Source organism: Scomber scombrus, chromosome 5, assembly GCF_963691925.1.
Source record: "Scomber scombrus chromosome 5, fScoSco1.1, whole genome shotgun sequence".
NCBI classification, from domain to species: Eukaryota; Metazoa; Chordata; class Actinopteri; order Scombriformes; family Scombridae; genus Scomber; species Scomber scombrus.
Window position 1 is genome coordinate 33,270,140 of NC_084974.1, and position 12,528 is coordinate 33,282,667.

General features: G+C 42.3%; 1 protein-coding gene across 1 annotated transcript; it reads left to right on the forward strand.

Annotated features, from left to right (window-relative positions):
- The first annotated feature begins 601 nt into the window (after nt 1–601).
- On the forward strand, nt 602–4,641 carry LOC133980072 (ribonuclease inhibitor-like). The gene is made up of 5 exons (XM_062418643.1): nt 602–689; nt 786–959; nt 2,170–2,343; nt 2,932–2,978; nt 4,184–4,641. Coding segments are annotated over exons 2-5 (315 nt in total). The 5' UTR covers nt 602–689; nt 786–867; the 3' UTR covers nt 4,186–4,641.
- The last annotated feature ends 7,887 nt before the right edge of the window (nt 4,642–12,528 follow it).

Consider the following 12,528-nt stretch of genomic DNA (forward strand, 5'->3'; position numbering starts at 1 on the left):
CAAATGGACACCTGGACTTGTTCCTCCGCTTCCTCCTGGGTCTTTCACTGCAGACCAATCAGACTCTCCTAAGAGGTCTGCTGACACAGATAGGAAGTAGCTCACAGACCAATCAGAAAACAGTCCAGTACATCAAGAAGAAGATCAGTGAGAATGTGTCTGCAGAGAGAACCATCAATCTGTTCCACTGTCTGAATGAACTGAATGATCGTTCTCTAGTGGAGGAGATCCAACAGTACCTGAGGTCAGGAAATCTCTCCACAGATAAACTGTCTCCTGCTCAGTGGTCAGCTCTGGTCTTCATCTTACTGTCATCAGGAAAAGATCTGGACGTGTTTGACCTGAAGAAATACTCTGCTTCAGAGGAGGCTCTTCTGAGGCTGCTGCCAATGGTCAAAGCATCCAACAAAGCTCTGTAGGTGCACACAGAACTATCCAGATTAATGTAGTTTCATCTTTGCTCAATGAAGAAAAGTAATGTTTGCAATTCTTTTGTTCTGCTGATTCTTCTCCAGGTTGAGTGGCTGTAACCTCTCAGAGAGAAGCTGTGCAGCTCTGTCCTCAGTTCTCAGCTCCCAGTCCTCTAGTCTGAGAGATCTGGACCTGAGTAACAACAACCTGCTGGATTCAGGAGTGAAGCAGCTTTCTGCTGGACTGGAGAGTCCACACTGTGGACTGGACACCCTCAGGTCAGGATTCAGCTGTCTGTAAAAGTTTACCCACCAAGCTTTTATTGTCTGTTATATATTGGATCTGTGAATTGACTTATTAAAACTCTTCTCCAGGTTGAGTGGCTGTAATCTCTCAGAGAGAAGCTGTGCAGCTCTGTCCTCAGTTCTCAGCTCCCAGTCCTCTAGTCTGAGAGATATGGACCTGAGTAACAACGACCTGCAGGATTCAGGAGTGAAGCAGCTTTCTGCTGGACTGGAGAGTCCACACTGTGAACTGGAAACCCTCAGGTCAGTTTTATTACTGTCTGTATAAAGTCATATTTTTGGCTTCTCCCCAGTTTCTAGTTTATATGAAGAGTTTATGATAAAAAGATTTAGTCTGCTGTCTGAGCGGAAGTGATGTAACATCAAGTATACAGTAAGTAAAACTCCTTCCACACCAACATGTGAGTCAGGATTTATATTTTTGTCATTTAATCTTCAATAAAGACTCAATGTGCATTAATTCATGGAAGTCTAATATAATGGAAAGAATAACAGAAAATATACAACACAGAATTACTGTCATGTTCTCTACATGCAGGTGAACAAAAAAAGCATATCTGCTGCTCAGGAAATGTTTCTGATTTTCTTTACATTTAACTTTTTTATGTAAAATACAAATTAAATGTTTAGACACTGAATGAAATTAAATAATTTGAAATATGATGGAAGACACTAAGTTGCCTAATTAAATGATTGTGATCACACAGTGAATATTGTTGGAATGAAAAATAAGAACTAAGTTAAAACATCAGTACATTTTTTTGAAATCTTCTTTAGATATTCTGTGGAACAATATTTAACTTTAAAGGTATTTCTTCTGCCAACATAAATCAGAATGCAGCCTCCAGCAGGAACATGTGCTTTCTCTCCTACTACTAACCTAAAATGTATCTGCATGACACCAACATACAGCAGAGGGCGCTGAGTGTGAACATAAAGGCCTGAAGGACAAAATACTGTTTATTGAGCTGAGAATGTTTTTAAGCTCTGTAGCTGCCAGATGTCAAGTAGCTGTGTGTCTTGGCATACACATGTCCAGCCAATGTAGCTTTTAATAAAAAAGTGTCACAAAATATCCACAGAATTGGCCTTTCATTATAAAAACTATATAGGAGAGGACACGGTATGAAAACCGTGTGTCTCCACAGCTACTCTAGGGTCCACTAATTACCCAGCTCCCAAGCCTACTGTCAAACCCGTGTGTGAGGCTGCTGTCTCTTAAAGCTACAGTACCAAAGTTTCAAAAATCACTGAAATAGCTTGTTTTAGACAGAAAGGATTAACAAATAATCAAATTCAATAAAACATACTTATACATAACATTTAGGCCATTACTAAACTTCCAAACTCAAAGCTTCAATATAAAAATGTTTAAATAAGGAGAAATAAGAAAATCAGCAAACTTAACCTTGCCTCATACAAACTCATTAGATGAACTGTTGTGTGTGTTCAGTCTGTCAGGATGTCTGATCACAGAGGAAGGCTGTGCTTCTCTGGCATCAGCTCTGAGCTCCAACCCCTCCCATCTGAGAGAGCTGGACCTGAGCTACAATCATCCAGGAGACTCAGGAGAGAAGCGACTGTCTGCTGGACTGAAGGATCCACACTGGAGACTGGACAAACTCAGGTATGGACAGACAGGTGGACACTCTCAGGTATGGACAAATAAGTGGACACTCAGGTACGGACAGACAGGTGGACACTGTCAGGTATGGACAGACAGGTGGACACACTCAGGTATGGACAGACAGGTGGACACTCTCGGGTATGGACAGACAGGTGGACACACTCAGGTATGGACAGACAGGTGGACACTATCGGGTATGGACAGACAGGTGGACACTCTCAGGTATGGACGGATGGAGACTCTCAGGTATGGACAGACAGGTGGACACTCTCAGGTATGGACAGATGGACACTCTCAGGTATGGACAGACAGGTGGACACTCCCAGGTATGGACAGACAGGTGGACACTCTCAGGTATGGACAGATGGACACTCTCAGGTATGGACAGACAGGTGGACACTCTCAGGGATGGACAAATGGACACTCTCAGGTATGGACAGACAGGTAGACACTCTCAGGTATGGACAGAGAGGTGGACACTCTCAGGTATGGACAGATGGACAGACACTGAGGGGCTCTGGTTCATGTTTAATGGTGGATATGAGTGAAGGTGTATGAAGCTGATTGTGTCTTTGTCTCTTCCTCCAGGATGGACCATGGTGGACAGCAGAGACTGAAACCTGGTCTGAGGAAGTGTGAGTGTGTTTTCAGTTTGATTCATGAGGACTTTGAGAAAAAGTGGATGAAATATGTAAAGAAGTGAAAAAAGGTCAAAATGATGGAAAATGTTTTGGCAGAAATGGGCGTGGCCTAAACTGCCATTTATCTTGAACCAATGAACCCATGAAACAGAAATTTCCTTCTGTTCGTCACAGTTCAGGAGTTAAAAGAGAATTGTTTTATAAATGTCCACATGGTGGCGCTACCTGCTCTTAAATGTCCCTCATGTCTCTCCTGCAGATAAAGTTCATTCATTCATACTGACTTCAGCTGTTTGGAGCATTTGGACAAAAACGTGTTTGTAACAGACGACAGTTTGAGATGAAAATAACAGACTTGATGTGCAAAGACCTTCACTTTACACCAAACTTGATGAAAAAACATGATTACTTAATATCACTGTCATGTTGACTGTTCATGTTTTAACTGAACTGTTAAAGGTCCACTTACTCTGTATGTCCAAAGCTTTCAGTCACATCTCATGGTCTTCCTCAGTGATGGAGTGTCACAGTTGTCATGGAGATGGTTTAAGTTTGAATGGTTTCAGTAAAGTAGTTAATAAATCAACAGATGATAAACTGCAGCTGTATTGTGTCTCATTCTCTCCATCAGATGCCTGTGAACTGGAACTGGATCCAAACACAGTGAACAGAAACTTCAAACTGTCTGATAACAACAGGAAGGTGACATGTGTATGGAAGGATCAGTCATATCCTGATCATCCAGACAGATTTGACCTAGATCCTCAGCTGCTGTGTAGAAATGTTCTGACTGGTCGCTGTTACTGGGAGGTCGAGTGGAGAGGAGGAGGAGTTTTTATATCAGTGAGTTACAGAAGAATCAGCAGGAAAGGAAGCAGAGAGGACTGTTTGTTTGGAGAGAATGATCAGTCCTGGAGTCTGAGCTGCTATGCTGACGGTGGTTACTCTGTCTGGCCCAAAACCAGAAAAACATCCATCTCCTCCTCCTCCTCCTCCTCCTTTGTCTCTAACAGAGTAGCAGTGTATGTGGACTGTCCTGCTGGCACTCTGTCCTTCTACAGGGTCTCCTCTGACACACTGATCCACCTCCACACCTTCAACACCACATTCACTGAACCTCTGTATGCTGGGTTTAGAGTCTGGTGTTCTGGTTCATCTGTGTCTCTGTAGGAGGGAGAGTCTCTCTGTGTTCTCTGTAGGAGGGAGAGTCTCTCCTGTGGACAGGAACTCTGCTGACTGAAGATCAGCTGCTAAAATCAAACATCACACACTCTGCACTGTGAAGCAGATCTGTCTCAGACTCAAACACTCAGTTATTTTTGCTTCTACATGATTCATTGATTAGTCTCAGTTGATTCTGCTGTTGTTACTGTCAGGATCCAATGAGCAGCATGCAGCTCTATTCATGTTTCAATCTAATAACATCTGTCCAGCTGTGAAAGCCCACAGTGTTTTTGTGCTTCTGACATGGATTTGATCTGATCATCAATAAAAACTATTCATGGTGTTATTGTGGAAAACATCCTAACTTTACTGACACAATGGATAATATAACAAGCTTTTAAAATACAACACATTGTTAAAGATGAAAGATTGTGCTGTGATGTAAAACTGTTAAAAAAAAAAGTCAGGAAGCAAAACTCTTGTGGCTGTATTGTAAAACCTCTGGCAACCAATAAAAAAAGAAAGAAAGAAAGAAAGTTAAGTTGTTATATATATGTTGATATGGGGGGGGGGGGGGGGGGGGTCCAACTCTAAAATGAGGTATTTGTTTCAGGTTGGTTTAGTCTGTTTCATTAGCAGTGTCTGCAGCGGTGTTACTTTTTGTGAAATATATGATCATATTCGCCACAGGCCTGCAGGGGGAGATCCAGTTACAGTGAGGTGACGTAACTCAAGCTTTTTTTCTCAGTAATTGCCATGGTGAATCAAGGTATCGGGGCTCCATTGATGATGGCTTTGTATAGCGGTCGTGCACGCGCTAAACTCAAGGTTAACCTACTCAGAGTTGATTGAACTAATTCAGATCAGCTGTTCTGGAACCAATACTCAGAATTTCCCATCTCAGAGTAAGTCAACTCACATAGGTCACATGTCCAGCCCTGCCAATGTCACGTACATCACATGTCCAGCTCCACCTACAAATGTCCAGCCCCGCCCATGTCACATACGTCACATGTTCGGATCCGCCCATGTCACATACGTCAAATGTCCAGCCCCACCCATGTCACATACGTCAAATGTACAGCTCCACCTACAAATGTCCAGCCCCGCCCATGTCACGTACTTCACATGTCCAGCCCCGCCCATGTCACATACGTCACATGACCAGCCCCACCCATGTCACGTACTTCACATGTCCAGCCCCGCCCATGTCACATGTCCAGCCCCACCCATGTCACATACGTCACATGTCCAGCCCCACCCATGTCACGTACGTCACATGTCCAGCCCCGCCAATGTCACGTATGTCACATGTCCAGCTCCACCTACAAATGTCCAGCCCCACACATGTCACATAAGTCACATGTCCAGCCCCGCCCATGTTATATTCTTTACATGTCCAGCCCCTCCCATGTCACATAAACCCCATGTCCAGCTCCGTCTACAAATGTCCAGCTCCGCCCATTCCACGTACGTCACATGTCCAGCCCCGCCCATGTTACGTACTTAACATGTCCAGCCCCGCCCATGTCACATACATCACATGTCCAGCTCCGTCTACAAATGTCCAGCCCCACCCATTTCACATACGTCACATGTCCTGCCCCGCCCATGTCACATACGTCACATGTCCAGCTCCGCCTACAAATGTCCAGGTCCGCCCATTCCTCGTACGTCACATGTCCAGCCCCGCCCCTGTCACATGTCCAGCCCCACCCATGTCACATACATCACATGTCCAGCTCCGTCTACAAATGTCCAGCTCCGCCCATGTCACGTACGTCACAAGTCCAGTCCCACCCATGTCACGTACGTCACATGTCCAGTCCCGCCCATGTTACGTACTTTACATGTCCAGCCCCGCCCATGTCACATACATCACATGTCCAGCTCCGTCTACAAATGTCCAGCTCCGCCCATGTCGCGTACGTCACAAGTCCAGTCCCACCCATGTCACGTACGTCACATGTCCAGCCTCGCCTACAAATGTCCAGCCCCGCTAATGTCTAGTACATAATTGTGGTGTGTTTAGGGAAAGTCGGGAATTCAGAAACTCGGTCAAAACAGTGCAACATGTTGTTATTCCCTCTACATAAAGACAATTCAATTTGATTCACAAGAATCAAACCCGCAACACCAGCAACAGTGTTACAGTCATTCGTTTCTCTCTCTCTTACAACGCTAACAACACTAACGCTAACAACGCTAACGTCCCGTAGGATCATGTTACCACACAAGTTAAATGTTGACCATTAACCTAAAGTTATACAACAACAGTACAGCAACAAAAGCGCCATGAGATGTGAACAAAGTTTTTCATTAATTGTAGCAACGTCATTTCACTCACCAACTTGACTTTCCAACTTCTCTTTGTCTTCTCTCCTATGTTTTAGCCGGGAGGGAAGATGGGAAGGGGTGGAGCAACTTGGGGAGAATTTATAGATGTGGATTGTGGGCGGGGCTGGACATTTATAGGCGGAGCTGGACGTCCAGCCCGCCTTCCTGCAGGCCGCAGCCGTTACCATCTCCTTGTTGCAGTGCCCTATGTACTATAGCAGCTCTGTCATGTACAAGCTCCTCAATCAAGGGACAGGCCTTGACTAACAGAGAAACAGTTCATGGGTTGAGGTCGTTATTAAGGCTGGACCTCATCAATTAACAGAAAAAGGGAAACGCTGAGACATGCATCCACTAAACACGTCTTAGTTTACTTTTTAGACATTATTTTAAATGTACTAATCAATAACCAATAACTTAAAAACAGCGCTTCCTACCAGTTAAAGACATGGATTTAAATCTCTTGTCCAAATATTTTTGCAGTTGTTCAATATTTATGAGGCTGTTATTCTGTCAGGCCTCAATGTTCAATATTATGAACACACACAGACACAAATATATATATAATTAAGTTGACTATGTACTCGACTATAAAGGGCTATGTATGAATGTATATATACACTGCTCAAAAAAATAAAGGGAACACTTAAACAACACAATGTGACTCCAAGTAAATCACACTTCTGTGAAATCAAACTGTCCACTTAGGAAGCAACACTGATTGACAATCAATTTCACATGCTGTTGTGCAACTGGAATAGACAACAGGTGGAAATTATAGGCAATTAGCAAGACATCCCCAATAAAGGAGTGGTTCTGCAGGTGGTGACCACAGACCACTTCTCAGTTCCTATGCTTTCTGGCTGATGTTTTGGTCACTTTTGAATGCTGGCGGTGCTTTCACTCTAGTGGTAGCATGAGACGGAGTCTACAACCCACACAAGTGGCTCAGATAGTGCAGCTCATCCAGGATGGCACATCAATACGAGCTGTGGCAAGAAGGTTTGCTGTGTCTGTCAGCGTAGTGTCCAGAGCATGGAGGCGCTACCAGGAAACAGGCCAGTACATCAGGAGACGTGGAGGAGGCCGTAGGAGGGCAACAACCCAGCAGCAGGACCGCTACCTCCACCTTTGTGCAAGGAGGAACAGGAGGAGCACTGCCAGAGCCCTGCAAAATGACCTCCAGCAGGCCACAAATGTGCATGTGTCTGCTCAAACGGTCAGAAACAGCCTCCATGAGGGTGGTATGAGGGCCCGACGTCCACAGGTGGGGGTTGTGCTTACAGCCCAACACCGTGAAGGACGTTTGGCATTTGCCAGAGAACACCAAGATTGGCAAATTCGCCACTGGCGCCCTGTGCTCTTCACAGATGAAAGCAGGTTCACACTGAGCACATGTGACAGACGTGACATAGTCTGGAGACGCCGTGGAGAACGTTCTGCTGCCTGCAACATCCTCCAGCATGACCGGTTTGGCGGTGGGTCAGTAATGGTGTGGGGTGGCATTTCTTTGGGGGGCCGCATAGCCCTCCATGTGCTCTCCAGAGGTAGCCTGACTGCCATTAGGTACCGAGATGAGATCCTCAGACCCCTTGTGAGACCATATGCTGGTGCGGTTGGCCCTGGGTTCCTCCTAATGCAAGACAATGCAAGACCTCATGTGGCTGGAGTGTGTCTGCAGTTCCTGCAAGACGAAGGCATTGATGCTATGGACTGGCCCGCCCGTTCCCCAGACCTGAATCCAATTGAGCACATCTGGGACATTATGTCTCGCTCCATCCACCAACGCCACGTTGCACCACAGACTGTCCAGGAGTTGGCGGATGCTTTAGTCCAGGTCTGGGAGGAGATCCCTCAGGAGACCATTCGCCACCTCATCAGGAGCATGCCCAGGCATTGTAGGGAGGTCATACGGGCACGTGGAGGCCACACACACTACTGAGCCTCATTTTGACTTGTTTTAAGGACATTACATCAAAGTTGGATCAGCCTGTAGTGTGTTTTTCCACTTTAATTTTGAGTGTGACTCCAAATCCAGACCTCCATGGGTTAATGAATATGATTTCCATTGATATTTTTTGTGTGATTTTGTTGTCAGCACATTCAACTATGTAAAGAACAAAGTATTTAATAAAAATATTTCATTCATTCAGATCTAGGATGTGTTATTTTAGTGTTCCCTTTATTTTTTTTTGAGCAGTGTATATATGAGTATTAAGTTGACTATATACACACGTGGACAAAATTGTTGGTACCCCTCTGTTAATGAAAGAAAAACCCACAATGGTCACTGAAATAACTTGAAACTGACAAAAGTAATAATAAATAAAAATTTACTGAAAATTAACCAATGAAAATCAGACATTGCTTTTGAATTGTGGTTCAACAGAATAATTTTAAAAAACAAACTAATTAAACAGGCCTGGACAAAAATGATGGTACCCCTAGAAAAGATTGAAAATAATTTGACCATAGGGAAATGATAAACTAAGGTGTGCCCTCTAATTAGCATTACAGGTGTCTTCAAACTTGTAATCAGTCAGTCTGCCTATTTAAAGGGTGACAAATAGTCACTGTGCTGTTTGGTGACATGGTGTGTACCACACTGAACATGGACCACAGGAAGCGAAGGAGAGAGTTGTCTCAGGAGATTAGAAATAAAAATTATAGACAAGCATGTTAAAGGTAAAGGATATAAGACCATCTCCAAGCAGCTTGATGTTCCTGTGACTACAGTTGCACATATTATTCAGAAGTTTAAGGTCCACAGGACTATAGCCAACCTCCCTGGACGTGGCCTCAGGAGGAAAATTGATGACAAATTGAAGAGACGGATAATACGAATGGTAACCAAAGAGCCCTCCAAACAACCTACAAAGAAATTAAAGGTGAACTCCAAGGTCAACGTACATCAGTGTCAGATTGCGACATCCATCATTGTGTGAGCCAAAGTGGACTTCATGGGAGACGACCAAGGAGGACACCACTGTTGAAACCAAATCATAAAAAAGCGAGACTGGAATTTGCCACAAAGCTTCTGGGAGAATGTCCTTTGGACATATGAGACAAAACCGGAGCTTTTTGGCAAGGCACATCAGCTCTATGTTCACAGACGCAAAAATGAAGCATACCAAGAAAAGAACACTGTCCCTACTGTGAAACATGGAGGAGGCTCAGTTATGTTCTGGGGCTGCTTTGCTGCATCTGGCACAGGGTGTCTTGAATCTGTGCGGGGTACAATGAAATCTCAAGACTATCAAGGCATTCTGGAGGGAAATGTGCTGCCTAGTGTCAGAAAGCTTGGTCTCAGTCGCAGGTCATGGGTCTTCCAACAGGATAATGACCCAAAACACACAGTTAAAACACCCAAAAATGGCTAAGAGCAAGACATTGGACTATTCTGAAGTGGCCTTCTATGAGCCCGGATCTAAATCCTCGGTCCCACTTCTGTGGAAGGAGCTGAAACATGGCGTCTGGAGAAGGCACCCTTCAAACCTGAGACTGGAGCAGTTTGCTCATGAGGAGTGGGACTAAATACCTGTTGACATGTGCAGAAGTCTCATTGACAGTTACAGAGATCGTTCGATTGCAGTGATTGCCTCAAAAGGTTGTGCAACAAAATATTAAGTTAAGGGTACCATCATTTTTGTCCAGGCCTGTTTAATTAGTTTGTTTTTAAAAATAATTCTGTTCAATCACAATTCAAAAGCAATGTCTGATTTTCATTGGTTAATTTTCAGTAAACTTTTGTCAAGTTATTTCAGTGACCATTGTGGGTTTTTCTTTCATTAACAGAGGGGTACCAACAATTTTGTCCACGTGTGTATATGTGTATATATATTTATATGCACTGTTGGGGAAGCTACTTTGCAAGCATAGCTTGTAAAACTACATGTAGTTCAGCCTGGCAGTAGTTTGAACAAACTACATTTCTACCCCTAGAGAAATGTAGTTTGTAAAACTAAAGCTAAAAAAAAGTAGCTTTAGCACCTACTTATACTCATTATACTCATTTAACTCAGCATTAAACAAATCAACATGTGGTTTATATGAAACTAAATATAATAAACTACAAAATGTTATTGGCCAAACTTGTAGTTTCTAAATTCAGTTAAACTACAAAAAATGACCCAAAAAGTAGTTTAAATACTTGAAGCAGCACAAAATATGAATGTAGTTTAACTTCCAGCAAGTTACAGCTAATTATAGTTCAACTAGTTTAAGTCTCCCAACACTGTTTATATGATTATTATTATTATTAAGTCGACTTTATGTAAACTTTTCTTTTTAAATGATGATTAATGAATCCATATAATATGTTAAATCATTTATTTTCTTTCAGGCTAAACCTGAAACCGGTCCGGGTTAGTTTGCAGCATAGGTTGCCATGGTAACGGAGCTTGAACCTTGAACTCCCCTTTTATCACACCACAGATCTTCAGTTACTTCTTTATCTTTTATGTACAAAGTTGAATTATTTCTATTCTTCACACAGTTCAGATTTTACTAATCAATCATTTTATATTCGGTTCACTGACGTCTGCTTTTATCTCTTTAATGAAGTCGTTTCTGATCAGTAATAATAAGTGTTGGTAAGATGATGAATTCATAAATCAGTTAAACTAGATTTAAAAGCAGCATCAGGTTTGTTAAAATGTACATTTAGTATTTTTGTTGGTTTTATATCATTTGAAATGACATTAAACCATTTTTTACCAAAAGTAAGACTGAATGCTCCTGAAAATGTCAAATGGTGTAACCACAAAAGAATGATACATATTACATGTTTTATCCTCCTGGAGAGAAAGAAGGAAGGAAAGAAAGAAAGAAGGAAGGAAAGAAAGAAAGAAAGAAGGAAAGAAAGAAAGGAGGGAAGAAAGGAAGGAAGGAAGGAAAGAAGGACAGAGGAAAGAAGGAAGGACAGAAGGAGAAAGAAAGGAAAAGAGGAAGGAAGGAAAGAAGGACAGAGGAAAGAAGGAAGGGAGGAAGGAAAGGAAGGAAGGAGGGAAGGAAAGAGGGAGTACAGAAGGCAAGGAGGGAGGAAGGAAGGAAGACAAGGGAGAAGAGAAAGGAAAAAGTAAGAAAGAAACAAAAAAGGGATAAAAGAGGAAGAAGGGAAAAAAGAAAGGAGGAACAAGTAAATGAAGAAGAGAAAGGAATGAGGTGAAAGGAAGGGAGGAGGAAGAGAAGAAAGGAGGAAGGAAAAATAAAGGAAAGGAAGAATAGAAAGAAGGAACACGTTGTAGGAGATAGAAAGAAAAAGTAACCTCAGTAGATAAATATACATATTTTATCAGCTAGTGTATTTAAGTGTATTTATAATAATAATAATAACTTTATTTAAAACATCAAATGAAAAGAAACATTTTTCAGGCTGATCTTAAAGCTGCAGACTCACAGCTTCTCTGCAGAGTGAAGCTTCTTATATCACCTGGTTAATGTTGTGAGTTTTATGTTTTATCACAATTACCACGAGAAAAGAAATATAATGTAAGTTTAGATTCACTTTACTTCAGTATTATTGTGTTAAAGCTCCTAAAGGTTAAAGGTTGAGTTATATATATATATATACACGCTGTTCATATACCAACAGACACTCTAATGAATGATTTGTGTATTTCTACTTATTACTGAATCAATATCGCATCTCATCTTGATTTTTAACACCGAGCTGTTATAAATCATCTAAATCTCATTTTAAGGTTTATATTTATTTACTTTGACTCTGCTGTGAATGTTTCCATCTTTCATTTAAGCTTCCTGTCGTCCTCCAGGGTCAAATTAACCGTCTGTTGACTGGTCCTTCTTTACTCCCCTCTCCCTCCTTAATTCCTCTCCTTTCCTTTCCACTTTTCCTTCCTCCCTCCTTCCTTAATTCCTCTGTCCTTCCCTCCCTCCTCTGACAGTGAGGAGCTGCTCTGTAAACCATTAAACTCTCAACCAGTTTTAATCTGTTATTGATTTAAACTCATTTTTACTTAATGGAAAATAAACATTATAAAACATTAAAATAATAATAATAATAGATAAAGGACACGTGGAG

Coding starts and splice junctions, on each gene's coding strand:
- LOC133980072 (XM_062418643.1), top strand. CDS start 868: ATGGACCTGAGTAACAACGACCTGCAGGATTCAGGAGTGAAGCAGCTT. Junction 960..2,169: donor TGTGAACTGGAAACCCTCAG/GTCAGTTTTATT, acceptor GTGTGTGTTCAG/TCTGTCAGGATGTCTGATCA. Junction 2,344..2,931: donor TGGAGACTGGACAAACTCAG/GTATGGACAGAC, acceptor CTCTTCCTCCAG/GATGGACCATGGTGGACAGC.